Genomic DNA, 19,919 nt, shown 5'->3' with positions numbered 1-19,919 from the left:
GTGTTGCTTGCCTCGAAGCGAGCATAAAAGGCATTTAGCTCATCTTGTAGGCTCACGTCACTGGGCAGCTCGCGTCTGGGTTTCCCTTTGTAGTCCGTAATAGTTTTCAAGCCCTGCCACATCCAACGAGTTTCAGAGCCTGTCTAGTATGATTAAATCTTAATCCTGTACTGACGCTTTGCTTTTTTAATGGTTCGTCTGAGGGCATAGCGGGATATCTTATAAGCGTCCGGAATAGTGTCTCGCTCCTTGAAAGCTGCAGCTCTAGCCTTTAGCTAGATGCGGATGTTGCCTGTAATCTATGGCTTCTAGTTGGGATATGTACGTACAGTCACTGCGGGGACGACATCATCAATGCACTTATTGATGAAGCCAATGACTGAGGTGGTATACTCCTCAAAGCCATGTCTTACCAGGCATAGCTTCTCTGTCCTGCCGGTGCATGAAAAATCCCATCAGCTTTATATTGTCCGTGTCATAATTCAGCCACGACTCGGTGAAACCTAAGATATTAGTTTTTAATGTCCCGTTGACAGGATAATCTTGGTCATTGATCATCCATTTTATTTTCCAATGATTGGAACATTGGCCAATAGAACGGATGGCAGTGGGGTTTACTCACTCGCCAACTAATTCTCAGAAGGCAGCCCGACCTCCGCCCCCTTTTTCGCTGTCTTTTCTTCACGCAAATGACAGGGATTTGGGCCTGTTCCCCAGAAAACAGTAGAAAACAGTATATCCCTCGCGTCGGACTCGTCAAAGAAAACATCTTCCAGTTCGAGGTGAGTAATCTCTGTTCTGAGGTCCAAAATATATTTTCGGTCATAAAATACGGTAGCAGCAACATTATGAACAAAATAAGTAAAAAAATAAATTACAAATAATTTACAACACATGGGATCGGGCAGGCTCACTGCTGACCAGAACAACACATGGGATCGGGCAGGCTCACTGCTGACCAGAACAACACATGGGATCGGACAGGCTCACTGCTGACCAGAACAACACATGGGATCGGACAGGCTCACCGCTGACCAGAACAACAGATGGGATCGGGCAGGTTCACCGCTGACCAGAACAACACATGGGATCAGGAGGGCTCACTGCTGACCAGAACAACAGATATTAATCAGGAGGGCTCACTGCTGACCAGAACAACACATGGGATCGGACAGGCTCACCGCTGACCAGAACAACACAAGGGATCGGGCAGACTCACTGCTGACCAGAACAACACATGGGATCAGGAGGGCTCACCGCTGACCAGAACAACACATGGGATCAGGAGGGCTCACTGCTGACCAGAACAACACATGGGATTGGGCAGGCTCACTGCTGACCAGAACAACACATGGGATCAGGAGGGCTCACTGCTGACCAGAACAACGCATGGGATCGAGCAGGCTCACTGCTGACCAGAACAACACATGGGATCGGGCAGGCTCACCGCTGACCAGAACAACACATGGGATCGAGCAGGCTCACTGCTGACCAGAACAACACATGGGATCAGGCAGGCTCACTGCTGACCAGAACAACACATGGGATCAGGAGGGCTCACTGCTGACCAGAACAACACATGGGATCGGGCAGGCTCACTGCTGACCAGAACAACACATGGGATCAGGCAGGCTCACTGCTGACCAGAACAACACATGGGATCAGGCAGGCTCACTGCTGACCAGAACAACACATGGGATCAGGCAGGCTGACTGCTGACCAGAACAACACATGAGATCAGGAGGGCTCACTGCTGACCAGAACAACACATGGGATCGGACAGGCTCACTGCTGACCAGAACAACACATGGGATCAAGCAGGCTCACTGCTGACCAGAACAACACATGGGATCAGGCAGGCTCACTGCTGACCAGAACAACACATGGGATCAGGCAGGCTCACTGCTGACCAGAACAACACATGGGATCAGGAGGGCTCACTGCTGACCAGAACAACACATGGGATCAGGAGGGCTCACTGCTGACCAGAACAACACATGGGATCGGACAGGCTCACTGCTGACCAGAACAACACATGGGATCAGGCAGGCTCACTGCTGACCAGAACAACACATGGGATCGGACAGGCTCACTGCTGACCAGAACAACACATGGGATCAGGCAGGCTCACTGCTGACCAGAACAACACATGGGATCGGACAGGCTCACTGCTGACCAGAACAACACATGGGATCAGGAGGGCTCACTGCTGACCAGAACAACACATGGGATCGGGCAGGCTCACCGCTGACCAGAACAACACATGGGATCAGGCAGGCTCACTGCTGACCAGAACAACAGATATTAATCAGGAGGGCTCACTGCTGACCAGAACAACACATGGGATCGGACAGGCTCACTGCTGACCAGAACAACACATGGGATCGGGCAGGCTCACTGCTGACCAGAACAACAGATATTAATCAGGAGGGCTCACTGCTGACCAGAACAACACATGGGATCGGACAGGCTCACTGCTGACCAGAACAACACATGGGATCGAGCAGGCTCACCGCTGACCAGAACAACACATGGGATCGGGCAGGCTCACTGCTGACCAGAACAACAGATATTAATCAGGAGGGCTCACTGCTGACCAGAACAACAGATATTAGCTCTGTATAGGTCTGAGTCTAATGCAGAACCCAGGGAAATTGAATCCTTTTATAGCTAGTTATCAGATTAAATCAAATGTTATTTGTTACATACACATGTTTAGCAGATGTTATTGCATGTGTAGCGAAATGCTTGTGTTTCCATCTCTAACAGTGCAGTAATATCTAACAGTAATATTTAACAATTTCACAACAATACACACAAATCTAAAGAAAAGGAATGGAATTAAGAATATATAAATATTTGGCGAGCGGGGGACAAAATGGCGCCATAGAGAGAACACCCTGTTTCAGCGAGCTCCCGTGGCATTCATACATCTCTTTCTACATACATTTTGTAGGTTGAAAAAGTGGTAGAATTTGCTAAATAAGTTATCCTACAATGAGTCTAGATGGCTACTTCTCAAAAATTTCCGACAACATGCCCAGCAGAACTACAAAGAACTCGACCAAAACCACCATCCCTGTAGATGTGCAGGAGGAGCTAGCTAACGTTAGCGAAGCTAACACCACTGCGGATCCAGGCACAATGGAACTGGTGATTCAAAGGAGGACGTATAACATTACTAAAGTCATCGATGTTAAGAAAGGAACGGTCTTGGAAGCAATAGCGGGCCATTCAGCTGAACTACAGAGGGTTGTCAAGCATGTTGATGAGGTGGAAGGAAGAATTGCTACTGTGGAAACTTCAACTACATCAATAGACACTAAGATAAAGGCACTTGAGAAACAGGTGCGTGAAATGGCAGAGCACAATGACAACTTGGATAATCGAGGACGCAGATTAAATATCCGTGTTGTGGGACTCCCGGAAAACACTGGAGGGACACGTTCTGTAAAAAAATTTGAGGAATGGATCCCTGGCTACCTACAAATGGACACTAAGGCAGGTCATGTGAAGCTGGACAGAGCCCATCGCTCTCAAGCACCGATACCCAGTCCCAACCAGCGCCCACAGCCGGTGGGTATAAAGTTCCACAACTTCACCGACAAGTAGCGCGTCATGGACACGGCTAGAAACATCGGCTCTGATGGTAGTCAACGTAAAGGTCCAAAGGTCTCATTCTTCAATGATTATTCAAAGCGTTTGATGAGGTGAGGAATAGACTCAAGAGAGTGAAGATGGACTACTGTTGTACCCAGCCACATTGAAGGTTATGGTCAACGGATCACCTAAAAAAACTCTACACACCTGAAGAGGCTGCTGCGTTTATTGACTCTCTTGGGTAAATAACATTAAGCTGCACCCCCGCAGCATAGGATAACTTTTTATTTGAATCTGATCATGAAGCAGTGGGGTGAGTTCTCACGTACTCCGGTTCAGTGATATTCGTATCTTTATTATTTTTCTTGCTAAAGTAACTGCCACTGTAGCTCAGACTGAGATGTGTGTGAATCCATATTGGTGCCCAGGCTTGGTTTTAGGTGGATCTTCTTCTATTGATTTTCATGTCCATATATTTAAAGGATGAGGCTGTTGAGTGGCAATGCAGACTTAAGAGTCTACATTGGAAAGTTGAAATCCCCTGCATGTTAGCTAGTGGGAAACCCCCTTTTGGATCTTTGAACGTTTAATTTTTGGGTTTAGTATAGTTCGGGTTCAGGGTTCATATTGTTTGTTTATGCTCGGTGAGATTGAGGAGAGTTCAACACATGGGAAAAGGTACCACCCCATGTTTACAGTAGGATTCAGTCTGGATATTGATTGGTCAAAGTGCAATGGCAGGTAACAGACTGAGTGTATGTACATGGAACATTAGAGGGAGCCATAACCCCATTAAAAGGAAGAAACTACTGTCTTTAAAAAATATATATATATTGATATCGCCCTGTTGCAAGAAACTCATTTGGATGATAAGGAGCACCTGAAATTACAACAAGGGGGGTCATGTGTTTTTCTCATCATTTACATCCAGAAGAAGAGGTGTAGCAATTCTTGTGAAAAATAACTTACCACTTGTTGAATTGTGTGAACGATACATTTGGTCATTTTGTTATAATTAATGGTACTTTACAAGGGCAGAACATTTAGATTTACAGATGCACAAATGAGAGCATCCTGTTGGACTGTACCACCGCCTGGTATGGCAACTGCACCGCCCACAACTGCAGAGCTCTCCAGAGGGTGGTGCGGTGTGCCCAACGCATCACCGGGGGCAAACTACCTGCCCCCCAGGACACCTACAGCACCTGATGTCACAGGAAGGCCATAAAGATTATCAAGGACATCAACCACCCGAGCCACTGCCTGTTCACCCCACTATCATCCAGAAGGCGAGGTCAGTACAGGTGCATCAAAGCTGGGTTTACTCAACCCTGCACCGTAGAGGCTGCTGCCCAGTATAATAATGGAATCACTGGCCACTTTAATAATGTTTACATACTGCTTTACTCATTTCACATGTATATACTGTATTCTAATCTACTGCATTTTAGTCAATGCCATTCCGACATTGCTCCTCCTAATATTTATACATTTCTTAATTCCATTATTTTATTTTTAGATGTGTGTTGTTGTGAATTTTTAGATACTACTGCACTGTTGGAGCTATAAACACAAGCATTTCAATACACCTGCAATAACATCTGCTAAATATGTGTATGTGACCAATATGATTTGATAACACTGGTTACATTTCTGGAACTTTTCTGTGATGGGGTAGACTGCCCTGACATTTAGACTGTGCCGAAGATTATTCTGATCCATTATGGCAACACGTCTATCTAACATAGTCCTTCAGATGCACAACTTGTTGTCTGAGTCTCTAGAGGTCGAGGCTGTGGTTGAATGGCCTCGTCAGGTTCTAGGCAGTGTGTCAGGCTCTGCCTGGTCAGTGTCTGTCATTTATAGTCCATTGTCCTGACTGTGGTTGTATCCACAGTTTCACAAAAGAAACATGTCGCATGGCCCTCTTGCTATTCCTTTCCAGGACAACAGAGTTCCCCTTCCTGTCCATGCTAAATAGGTGTATGTGACCAATAAAATGTGATTTGATCAACTTTGAGCTGTTGTATTTCAACAAATGCCTGTTCAGGGGAGTCTAATGTGGGTTTTTTTTTCAGACAATAATGCTAGACCGCATACATATTGTTCCTGGAGTAGACTACGAGGGGAGCTAGCTTGTGTTGTCGGGGCTGTCCAGCCCTCTTGATGGACAATATGCTGGATAAATGACTCCAAAGTGGAATAGAATACAACTTTATTGTCCATGGGTTAGAAGGGAAATGTATCTTCTCCTTTCTCAACCCAAGTTGACACAGAGTCAGCAGCAGTGCAGTGTCCGTTGAGGGAAAGCCATTATGGGGGTTAAGGGCACAACACCAGGAGATTGTACAGTGGTACTGTTGGCATTGTTAGCAGAAAACAGGATCCCACATCATAGCGAATGGAAAAATGTCTATCTTGACGGTCAATCTTCGTGTAAATAAACAAATATTTTGTAGACAATCATAGTACCAATAATTGCTTCTAATACACCAGACGTATATGTCCTTGAACTGATTACTTTAAAATCTCACACAGAATACAATTTATAAGGATAATTTACTTTGAGTATTAATGTGAAAGACTGTGATATTGTGAAAGACTAATCTACTATTCTCACATTAACAACAAATGAGAAAGTTGAAATGATACTCCACACCTTTGAACTTGAGATGGGTTAAATGGAATAGTACATGAAATTTGGACTCACATGTAGTCTGATATGAAATGAACTCCTGCGGAATTAAGTATTTCTTGCAGTACAATGATATACACCAAATTTAAATTTTGTCTCGGGAAAAGGTTGTGAAGCATTACAGTATTTATTCTCAGCATCTCTTGAGCTCTCTGTATTTTTCCTATTTTCCTGCACCCCCACTATAAAAGATGGCGCCGACAGAGATGATCACCTCGCTTCGAGTCCTTAGGAAACTACCAGTATTGTGTTTTTGTATGTATTATTGCTTACATTGTAACCCCAGGATATTTTAAGTCTTATTACAAACAGCCGGGAATAACTATTGGTTATGAGAGCAACGTCAACTTACCAACATTACGACCAGGAATACGACTTTCCCGAAGCGGATCCTCTGTTTCGACAACCACCCAGGACAATGGATCTAATCCCAGTAGCCAACCCAAGACAATGGCGCCGCAGAAGGGGCAGATGGAGCAGCCTCCTGGTCAGACTCCGTAGATGTGCACATTGCCCACCGCTCCCTAGCATACTACTTGCCAATGTCCAGTCTCTTGACAACAAGGTAGACGAAATTCGAGCAACGGTTGCCTTCCAAAGCGACATCAGAGATTGTAACATTCTCTGTTTCACGGAAACATAGCTCTCTTGGGATATGCTGTCGGAATCGGTTCAGCCACCGGGGTTCTCCATGCATCGTGCCAACAGAGATAACACCGGGCGGGGGGTGTAACAACTCATGGTGTAATCATAACAACAGACAGGAATTCAAGTTCTTCTACTCACCCGGCTTCGAATTCCTCACAATCAAATGCCGGCCATATTACCTTCTAAGAGAATTCTCGTAATTTATCATCACAGCTGTGTACATTCCCCCTAAAGCAGACACCAAGATGGCCCTAAAGTAACTTCACTGGACTCTATATAAACTGGAAACCTTATATCCTGAGGCTGCATTTATCGTAGCTGGAGATTTTAATAAAGCAAATTTGAGAACAAGGCTACATAAATTATATCAGCATATTGATTTCACTACGCACGGGGGGTAATACACTAGACCACTGCTACTCTAACTTCTGCAATGCATACAAAGCCCTTCCCCACCCTCCCTTCGGCAAATCCAACCATGACTCCATCTTGCTCCTACCGTCTTATAGGCAGAAACTCAAACAGGATGTACCAGTGACTAGAACCATTCAACGCTGGTCTGACCAATTGGAATCCACGCTTCAAGATTGTTTTCATCACGCGGACTGGGATATGTTCCCGGTCAGCCTCAGAGAATAACATTGACATATACGCTGACTCTGTGAGTGAATTTATAAGGAAGAGCATTGGAGATGTTGTACCCACTGTGACTATTAAAACATACTCTAACCAGAAACCGTGGATGGATGGCGGCATTTGTGCAAACTGAAAGCGTGAACCTCCGCATTCAACCACGGAAAGAGCTCTGAGAATATGGCTGAATATAAACAGTGTAGTTATTCCCTCTGCAAGGCAATCAAACAAGCAAAATGCCAGTACAGGGACAAAGTGGAGTTGCAATTCAACGGCTCAGACACAAGACATATGTGGCAGGGTCTACAGGAAATCATGGACTACAAAAAGAGAACCAGCCACATCACGGACACCTTCCTTGCCCGCTTTGAGGATAATACAGTGCCACTGTCGCGGCCGGCTAACAAAAACTGCGCATCCCACCCCCCCTCTCCGTCTCCGTCACCAACTTGAGTAAAACTTTTAAACATGTTAACCCTCGCAAGGCTGCTGGCCCAAACGGCATACCTAGCTGCGTCCTCAGAGCATGCACAGACCAGCTGACTGGTGTGTTTACGGACATATTCAATCGCTCCCTATCCCAGTCTGCTGTCCCCACATGCTTCAAGATGGCCACCATTGTTCCTGTACACAAGAAGGCAAAGATAACTGAACTAAATGACTATCGCCCCGTAGCACTCACTTCTGTCATTATTAAGTGCTTTGAGAGACTAGTCAAGGATCATATCACCTCCACCTTACCAGCCACCCTAGACCCACTTCAGTTTGCATCCTGCCCTAACAGGTCCACAGACGATGCAATCGCCATCACACTGCACACTGCCCTATCCCATCTGGACAAGAAGAATACCTATGTAAGAATTCTGTTCATTGACTACAGCTCAGCATTCAACACCATACTACCCTCCAAGCTCATCATCAAGCTGGAGGTCCTGGGCCTCAAATCCGCCCTGTGAAATTGGGTCCTGGACTTTCTGACGGGCCGCCCCAAGGTGGTGAGGGTAGGAAACAACATCTCCACCCAGTTGATCCTCAACACTGGGGCCCCACAAGGGTGAGTTCTCAGCCCTCTCCTGTACTCCCTGTTCACCCACCCACCCACTGGTGGCCATGCACGCCTCCGACTCAATCATCAAGTTTGCAGACGACACTACAGTGGTAGGCTTGATTACCAACAACGACGAGTCAGACTACAGGGAGGAGGTGAGGGCACTCGGAGTGTGGTGTCAGGAAAACAACCTCTCACTCAATGTCAACAAAACAAAGGAGTTGATTGTGGACTTCAGGAAACAGCAGAGGGAGCACCCCCCTATCCACATCGAATGGACAGCAGTGGAGAAGGTGGAAAGTTTTAAGTTCCTTGGCGTATACATCAACGACAAACTGAAATGGTCCACCCACACAGAACTCAGGAGGCTGAAGAAATGTGGCTTTTCACCCAAAACCCTGACTAACTTCTACAGTTCCACAATAGAGAGCATCCTGTCGGTCACAGCCTGATACAGCAACTGCTCCGCCCTCAACCGCAAGGCTCTCCAGAGGGTGGTCCGGGTCTGCATAACGGGAGGGCAAACTACCTGCCCTCCATGACACCTACAGCACCCGATGTCACAGAAAGGCCGAAAAGATCATCAAGGACAACAACCACTCGAACCACTGCCTGTTCACAGCGCTATCATCCAGAAGGCGAGGTCAGTACAAGTGCATCAAAGCTGGGACCGAGAGACTGAAAAACAGCTTCTATCTCACGGCCATCAGACTGTTAAACAGCCACCACTAACTCAGAGAGGCTGCTGCCTACATGGAGACCCAAACACTGGCCACTTTAACAAATGGATCACTAGTTACGTTAACCAATGCCACTTTAATAAATGGATCACTAGTCACTTTAAACAATGCCACTTTAAATAATACCACTTTAACAATGTTTACATATCTTACATTACTCATTTCATATGTACAGTATATACTGTATTTTATACCATCTAGTTGCATCTTGCCTATGCCACTCGGACATCGCTCATCCATATATTTATATGTACATATTTTCATTCCCCCCTTTTAGATTTGTGTGTATTAGGTAGTTGTTGGGGAATTGTTGTTAGATATTTCTGCGCTGTCGGAACCAGAAGCACAAGCATTTCGCTACACTCGCATTAAAATCTGCTACCCATGTGTATGTGACCAATACAATTTGATCTGAATTTTATTTTATTTGAACATGGAACTCAACTGGTTGACATTATGAAACACTCACCTGGTTGACAACATAAAACACTCACCTGGTTGACAACATAAAACACTCACCTGGTTGACAACATAAAACACTCACCTGGTTGACAACATAAAACACTCACCTGGTTGACAACATAAAACACTCACCTGGTTGACAACATGCATGGATCTTCTTCAGCAGCTGAACACATTTATCTTCCTTCCAGTCATGGAGGATTCTGGCCAAGATGTACAGATCAGCTGGAGGGATGTCTCCACCAAAGAAGTCTCCTACAAAACAACATCATTCATTTATACCGACTGATCATCTGAGGTGTTGAGGTTAGGAGGGTTAACGATGCTCACCCTCCTGAAACACGATGGTATCGTCCTGTTCAGAGAAGTGCTGTCTGGCTGTCTGGATGACTGTAGGAAGGTCCAGCACAGTGACAGAGGAGGAGGGGTAGGCCTTGGACAGCTCCCTGGCCAGAGCCCCCGAACAACCTGCAACAGGCCAACAACACCACCACACATTATCACCACCACACAATATCACCACCACCACACAATATCACCACCACACAATATCACCACCACCACACAATATCACCACCACCACCACACATCACCACCACACAATATCACCACCACACAATATCACCACCACCACACAATATCACCACCACACAATATCACCACCACCACCACCACCACACAATATCACCACCACCACCACACAATATCACCACCACCACACAATATCACCACCACCACACAATATCACCAACACAACACAATATCACCACCACCACACAATATCACCACCACCACACAATATCACCACCACCACACAATATCACCACCACCACCACACAATATCACCACCACCACACAATATCACCACCACCACCACCACACAATATCACCACCACCACCACACAATATCACCACCACCACACAATATCACCACCACCACACAATATCACCACCACCACCACACAATATCACCACCACACAATATCACCATCACCACACAATATCACCATCACCACACAATATCACCACCACACAATATCACCACCACCACACAATATCACCACCACCACACAATATCACCACCACCACCACACAATATCACCACCACCACCACACAATATCACCACCACACAATATCACCACCACCACACAATATCACCACCACACAATATCACCACCACCACACAATATCACCACCACACAATATCACCACCACCACCACACAATATCACCACCACCACACAATATCACCACCAAACAATATCACCACCACACAATATCACCACCACCACACAATATCACCACCACCACACAATATCACCACCACCACACAATATCACCAACACCACACAATATCACCACCACCACACAATATCACCACCACCACACAATATCACCACGACACAATACCACCACCACCACACAATATCACCACCACCACACAATATCACCACCACCACACAATATCACCACGACACAATATCACCACCACCACACAATATCACCAACACCACACAATATCACCACCACACAATATCACCATCACCACACAATATCACCACCACAACACAATATCACCAACACACAATATCACCACCACCACACAATATCACCACCACCACACAATATCAACACCACCACACAATATCACCAACACCACACAATATCACCACCACCACACAATATCACCATCACCACACAATATCACCACCACCACCACACAATATCACCACCACACAATATCACCACCACCACACAATATCACCACCACACAATATCACCACCACACAATATCACCACCACACAATATCACCACCACACAATATCACCATCACCACACAATATCACCATCACCACACAATATCACCACCACACAATATCACCACCACACAATATCACCATCACCACACAATATCACCACCACCACACAATATCACCACCACCACCACACATTATCACCACCACACAATATCACCACCACCACACAATATCACCACCACACAATATCACCACCACCACCACACAATATCACCACAACAACACAATATCACCACCACACAATATCACCACCACCACCACACAATATCACCACCACCACACAATATCACCACCACACAATATCACCAACACTACACAATATCACCACCACCACACAATATAACCACCACCACACAATATCACCACCACCACACAATATCACCACCACCACACAATATCACCACCACCACACAATATCACCAACACTACACAATATCACCACCACCACACAATATCACCACCACCACACAATATCACCACCACCACACAATATCAAAACACCACACAATATCACCACCACATAATATCACCACCACCACCACCACCACACAATATCACCACAACAACACAATATCACCACCACACAATATCACCACCACCACCACACAATATCACCACCACCACACAATATCACCACCACCACACAATATCACCACCACCACACAATATCACCATCACCACACAATATCACCATCACCACACAATATCACCACCACACAATATCACCACCACCACACAATATCACCACCACCACCACACAATATCACCACCACACAATATCACCACCACCACACAATATCACCACCACACAATATCACCACCACCACACAATATCACCACCACACAATATCACCACCACCACCACACAATATCACCACCACCACACAATATCACCACCAAACAATATCACCACCACACAATATCACCACCACCACACAATATCACCACCACCACACAATATCACCAACACCACACAATATCACCACCACCACACAATATCACCACCACCACACAATATCACCACGACACAATATCACCACCACCACACAATATCACCACCACCACACAATATCACCACCACCACACAATATCACCACGACACAATATCACCACCACCACACAATATCACCAACACCACACAATATCACCACCACACAATATCACCATCACCACACAATATCACCATCACCACAACACAATATCACCAACACACAATATCACCACCACCACACAATATCAACACCACCACACAATATCACCAACACCACACAATATCACCACCACCACACAATATCACCATCACCACACAATATCACCACCACCACCACACAATATCACCACCACACAATATCACCACCACCACACAATATCACCACCACACAATATCACCACCACACAATATCACCACCACACAATATCACCACCACACAATATCACCATCACCACACAATATCACCATCACCACACAATATCACCACCACACAATATCACCACCACACAATATCACCATCACCACACAATATCACCACCACCACACAATATCACCACCACCACCACACATTATCACCACCACACAATATCACCACCACCACACAATATCACCACCACACAATATCACCACCACCACCACACAATATCACCACAACAACACAATATCACCACCACACAATATCACCACCACCACCACACAATATCACCACCACCACACAATATCACCACCACACAATATCACCAACACTACACAATATCACCACCACCACACAATATCACCACCACCACACAATATCACCACCACCACACAATATCACCACCACCACACAATATCACCACCACCACACAATATCACCAACACTACACAATATCACCACCACCACACAATATCACCACCACCACACAATATCACCACCACCACACAATATCAAAACACCACACAATATCACCACCACACAATATCACCACCACCACCACCACCACACAATATCACCACAACAACACAATATCACCACCACACAATATCACCACCACCACCACACAATATCACCACCACCACACAATATCACCACCACCACACAATATCACCAACACTACACAATATCACCACCACCACCACACAATATCACCATCACCACACAATATCACCATCACCACACAATATCACCACCACACAATATCACCACCACCACACAATATCACCACCACCACCACACAATATCACCACCACCACACAATATCACCACCACCACACAATATCACCACCACCACACAATATCACCACCACCACCACACAATATCACCACCACACAATATCACCATCACCACACAATATCACCATCACCACACAATATCACCAACACACAATATCACCACCACCACACAATATCACCACCACCACCACACAATATCACCACCACCACACAATATCACCACCACCACACAATATCACCACCACCACACAATATCACCACCACCACCACACAATATCACCACCACACAATATCACCACCACACAATATCACCACCACACAATATCACCACCACCACACAATATCACCACCACACAATATCACCACCACCACCACACAATATCACCACCACCACACAATATCACCACCAAACAATATCACCACCACACAATATCACCACCACCACACAATATCACCACGACACAATATCACCACCACCACACAATATCACCAACACCACACAATATCACCACCACCACACAATATCACCACGACACAATATCACCACCACCACACAATATCACCACCACCACACAATATCACCACCACCACACAATATCACCACGACACAATATCACCACCACCACACAATATCACCAACACCACACAATATCACCACCACACAATATCACCATCACCACACAATATCACCACCACAACACAATATCACCAACACACAATATCACCACCACCACACAATATCACCACCACCACACAATATCACCAACACCACACAATATCACCACCACCACACAATATCACCATCACCACACAATATCACCACCACCACCACACAATATCACCACCACCACACAATATCACCACCACACAATATCACCACCACACAATATCACCACCACACAATATCACCACCACACAATATCACCATCACCACACAATATCACCATCACCACACAATATCACCACCACACAATATCACCACCACCACACAATATCACCACCACCACCACACATTATCACCACCACACAATATCACCACCACCACACAATATCACCACTACACAATATCACCACCACCACCACCACCACACAATATCACCACAACAACACAATATCACCACCACACAATATCACCACCACCACCACACAATATCACCACCACCACACAATATCACCACCACACAATATCACCAACACTACACAATATCACCACCACCACACAATATCACCATCACCACACAATATCACCATCACCACACAATATCACCACCACCACCACACAATATCACCACCACCACACAATATCACCACCACCACACAATATCACCATCACCACACAATATCACCACCACCACACAATATCACCACCACCACACAATATCACCAACACTACACAATATCACCACCACCACACAATATCACCACACCACCACCACACAATATCACCACCACCACACAATATCACCACCACACAATATCACCACCACCACCACCACCACACAATATCACCACAACAACACAATATCACCACCACACAATATCACCACCACCACCACACAATATCACCACCACCACACAATATCACCACCACCACACAATATCACCAACACTACACAATATCACCACCACCACACAATATCACCATCACCACACAATATCACCATCACCACACAATATCACCACCACACAATATCACCACCACCACACAATATCACCACCACCACACACAATATCACCACCACACAATATCACCACCACCACACAATATCACCATCACCACACAATATCACCACCACCACACAATATCACCACCACACAATATCACCACCACCACCACACAATATCACCACCACCACACAATATCACCACCACACAATATCACCACCACCACCACACAATATCACCACCACCACACAATATCACCACCACCACACAATATCACCAACACCACACAATATCACCACCACCACACAATATCACCACCACCACACAATATCACCACGACACAATATCACCACCACCACACAATATCACCACCACCACACAATATCACCACGACACAATATCACCACCACCACACAATATCACCAACACCACACAATATCACCACCACACAATATCACCATCACCACACAATATCACCACCACAACACAATATCACCAACACACAATATCACCACCACCACACAATATCACCACCACCACACAATATCACCAACACCACACAATATCACCACCACCACACAATATCACCATCACCACACAATATCACCACGACCACCACACAATATCACCACCACCACACAATATCACCACCACCACACAATATCACCACCACACAATATCACCATCACCACACAATATCACCATCACCACACAATATCACCATCACCACACAATATCACCATCACCACACAATATCACCACCACACAATATCACCATCACCACACAATATCACCACCACCACACAATATCACCACCACAACGCAATATCAGTATGACAACTGAATATCACCATGACAACTAACAGGTAAAACATATTACTATCATTATGTTTTTTTAATTATGTAATTTTGTTTTGTTGTGGGTGCTGAATAAAGCTTATAGATTATAATAACCTTACTTATAAATGGAAAATAATCCATTTACCTTCCACCAAGGGTCAGGGTTGGGGTCAGGTTCAGGGTTAGGGTCAGGGTTAGGGTTGGGGTTAGGGTCAGGTTGAGGGTTAGGGTCAGGGTTAGGGTCAGGTTCAGGGTTAGGGTCAGGGTCAGGTTCAGGGTTGGGGTCAGGTTCAGGGTCAGGGTTAGGGTTATGGTTGGGGTTAGGGTCAGGTTCAGGTTCAAGGTCAGGGTTAGGGTCAGGGTTAGGGTCATGTTCAGGGTCAGGGTTAGGTTTGGGGTTAGGGTCAGGTTCAGGTTCAAGGTCAGGGTTAGGGTCAGGGTCAAGGTTGGGTCAGGGACAGGTTCAGGGTTAGGGTCAGGGTTAGGGTCAGGGTTAGGGTCAGGGTTAGGGGTTAGGGTCAGGGTTAGGTTCAGGGTTAGGGTCAGGGTTAGGTTCAGGGTTAGGTTCAGGGTTAGGGTCAGGGTTAGGGTCAGGGTCAGGGTTAGGGTCAGGGTTTAGGGTTAGGGTCAGGGTGAGGTTCAGGGTTAGCTTCAGGGTCAGGGTTAGGGTCAGGGTTAGGGTTGGGGTTAGGGTCAGGTTAAGGGTCAGGTTCAGGGTTAGGTTTATGGGGTTAGGGTCAGGGTTATGGGGTTAGGGTTATGGGGTTAGGGTCATGGGGTTAGGGTCAGGGTTATGGGGTTAGGGTTAGGGTTATGGTGTTAGGGTTAGGGTTTTGGGGATAGGTTCAGGGTCAGGTGGGTTAGGGTTATGGTTATGGGGTTAGGGTTAGGTTCAGGGTTAGGTTCAGGATTAGGGTCAGGTTCAGGGTTAGGGTCAGGGTTAGGTGTTTGGGTCAGGGTTATGGGGTTAGGGTTATGGGGTTAGGGTTAGGATTATGGGGTTAGGGTTAGGTTCAGGGTTATGGTCAGGGTTAGGTTCAGGTTTAGGGTCAGGGTTAGGTGGGTTAGGGTCAGGGTTATGGGGTTAGGGTAGGGTTATGGGGTTAGGGTTATGGGGTTAGGGTTTGGGTTATGGGGTTAGGGTAGGGTTATGGGGTTAGGGTTATGGGGTTAGGGTTTGGGTTAGTGTTAGGGTGAGGGTTAGGGTTAGGTTCAGGGTTAGGTTCAGGGATAGGTTCAGGGTTAGAGTCAGGGTTAGGGTCAGGGTGAGGTTAAGGGTTAGCTTCAGGGTCAGGGTTAGGGTCAGGGTTGGGGTTAGGGTTGGGGTCGGTGTTGGGGTCAGGGTTAGGGTTAGGGGCAGGTTAGGGGTCAGGTTCAGGGTTAGGGTTATGGGGTTAGGGTCAGGGTTATGGGGTTAGGGTTATGGGGTTAGGGTCATGGGGTTAGGGTCAGGATTAGGGTCATGGGGTTAGGGTCAAGGTCAGGGTCAGGGTTGTGGTCAGGGTTAGGGTTGGGGTTGGTGTTGGGGTCAGGGTTAGGTTCAGGGTCAGGTTCAGGGTTAGGGTGTTAGGGTTAGGATTATGGGGTTAGGTTCAGGGTCAGGTGGGTTAGGGTCAGGGTTATGGTTAGGGTTATGGGGTTAGGGTTAGGTTCAGGGTTAGGTTCAGGGTTAGGGTCAGGGTTAGGGTCAGGTTCAGGGTTAGGGTCAGGGTTAGGTCGATTAGGTTCAGGGTTAGGGTCAGGGTTAGGTGGGTTAGGGTCAGGGTTATGGGGTTAGGGTTAGGTTCAGGGTTATCGTCAGGGTTAGGTTCAGGGTCAGGGTTAGGTGGGTTAGGGTCAGGGTTATGGGGTTAGGGTTATGGGGTTAGGGTTATGGGGTTAGGGTAGGGTTATGGGGTTAGGGTCATGGGGTTAGGGTCAGGATTAGGGTTAGGGTTAGGGTCATGGGGTTAGGGTCAAGGTCAGGGTCAGGGTTGTGGTCAGGGTTAGGGTTGGGGTCGGTGTTGGGGTCAGGGTTAGGTTCAGGGTCAGGTTCAGGGTTAGGGTTATGGTGTTAGGGTTAGGATTATGGGGTTAGGTTCAGGGTCAGGTGGGTTAGGGTCAGGGTTATGGTTAGGGTTATGGGGTTAGGGTTAGGTTCAGGGTTAGGTTCAGGGTTAGGGTCAGGGTTAGGGTCAGGTTCAGGGTTAGGTTCAGGGTTAGGGTCAGGGTTAGGTCGATTAGGTTCAGGGTTAGGGTCAGGGTTAGGTGGGTTAGGGTCAGGGTTATGGGGTTAGGGTTATGGGTTTAGGATTATGGGGTTAGGGTTAGGTTCAGGGTTATGGTCAGGGTTAGGTTCAGGGTTAGGGTTAGGGTCAGGGTTAGGTGGGTTAGGGTCAGGGTTATAGGGTTAGGGTTATGGGGTTAGGGTTATGGGGTTAGGGTAGGGTTATGGGGTTAGGGTTTGGGTTATGGGGTTAGGGTTTGGGTTAGTGTTAGGGTGAGGGTTAGGGTTATGGGGTTTGGGTTAGGGTTATGGGGTTAGGGTTATGGGGTTAGGGTTAGGGTCAGGGTCACCTACCTCCAAGGTCCACCATGGCCTTAAAGCAGGAGAGGTTGAAGGCTGTGACAATGTCGTGTCCATCCAGGATCCATGTTGAGTTCATCAAACCCATAAACTTCAGCATCTCCTCCTCTGACCTGAAACAGCAGACAGCTGCCTTCACAAAACCCCACAAGGTACTGATGGACTGCAAGAATATCCTCTTTACCAGGGGTTTGAGCTGCTCACCTCAGGGTGACATTACAGGGTACCGGGGGACAAAAGAAATAGGCCAAACAATCCTTTGTCCCAGTAGCAGTAAGGCTCCTGAATGTTTAAACTACCAGGAGGACCAGTGTTCTGGACTAGAGCTAACATTGTGGTTAAACTACCAGGAGGACCAGTGTTCTGGACTACAGCTAACATTGTAGTTAAACTACCAGGAGGACCAGTGTTCTGACCTACAGCTAACATTGTAGTTAAACTACCAGGAGGACCAGTGTTCTGGCTTACAGCTAACATTGTAGTTAAACTACCAGGAGGACCAGTGTTCTGACCTACATCTAACATTGTAGTTAAACTACCAGGAGGACCAGTGTTCTGGCTTACAGCTAACATTGTAGTTAAACTACCAGGAGGACCAGTGTTCTGACCTACAACTAACATTGTAGTTAAACTCCCAGGAGGACCAGTGTTCTGGCTTACAGCTAACATTGTAGTTCAACTACCAGGAGGACCAGTGTTCTGGCCTCCAGCTAACATTGTAGTTAAACTACCAGGAGGACCACTGTTCTGACCTACAGCTAACATTGTGGTTAATCTACCAGGAGGACCAGTGTTCTGGACTACAGCTAACATTGTAGTTAAACTACCAGGAGGACCAGTGTTCTGGACTACAGCTAACATTGTAGTCAAACTACCAGGAGGACCAGTGTTCTGACCTACATTTATCATTGTAGTTAAACTACCAGGAGGACCACTGTTCTGGCCTCCAGCTAACATTGTAGTTAAACTACCAGAGGACCAGTGGTCTGGACTACAGCTA

The 19,919-nt window shown here is 46.5% G+C and overlaps 1 protein-coding gene and 1 long non-coding RNA gene across 2 annotated transcripts in view; one reads left to right on the top strand and one right to left on the bottom strand.

The window, feature by feature from the left end:
• The window catches only part of asmt2 (acetylserotonin O-methyltransferase 2), an 86,115-nt gene that overhangs the window by 2,912 nt on the left and 63,284 nt on the right, over window positions 1–19,919 (bottom strand). The window contains exons 6-8 of the mRNA XM_036962707.2: window positions 18,914–19,032; window positions 10,157–10,294; window positions 9,959–10,081 (exon numbers count right to left, since the gene is read on the bottom strand). Of these exons, the coding sequence (XP_036818602.1) occupies window positions 9,959–10,081; window positions 10,157–10,294; window positions 18,914–19,032 (380 nt within the window). The remainder of the gene's footprint in view (window positions 1–9,958; window positions 10,082–10,156; window positions 10,295–18,913; window positions 19,033–19,919) is intronic.
• Window positions 1–19,919, top strand: part of LOC149972175 (uncharacterized) — an 86,082-nt gene that overhangs the window by 45,087 nt on the left and 21,076 nt on the right. The gene's annotated exons all lie outside the window — the stretch shown is intronic.

This window comes from Oncorhynchus mykiss, chromosome 25, assembly GCF_057628025.1.
Source record: "Oncorhynchus mykiss isolate SJ-2025 chromosome 25, ASM5762802v1, whole genome shotgun sequence".
Classification (NCBI taxonomy): Eukaryota; Metazoa; Chordata; class Actinopteri; order Salmoniformes; family Salmonidae; genus Oncorhynchus; species Oncorhynchus mykiss.
Note: the sequence above shows the minus strand (reverse complement) of the source record. Positions and strands in the feature narration are given on the sequence as shown.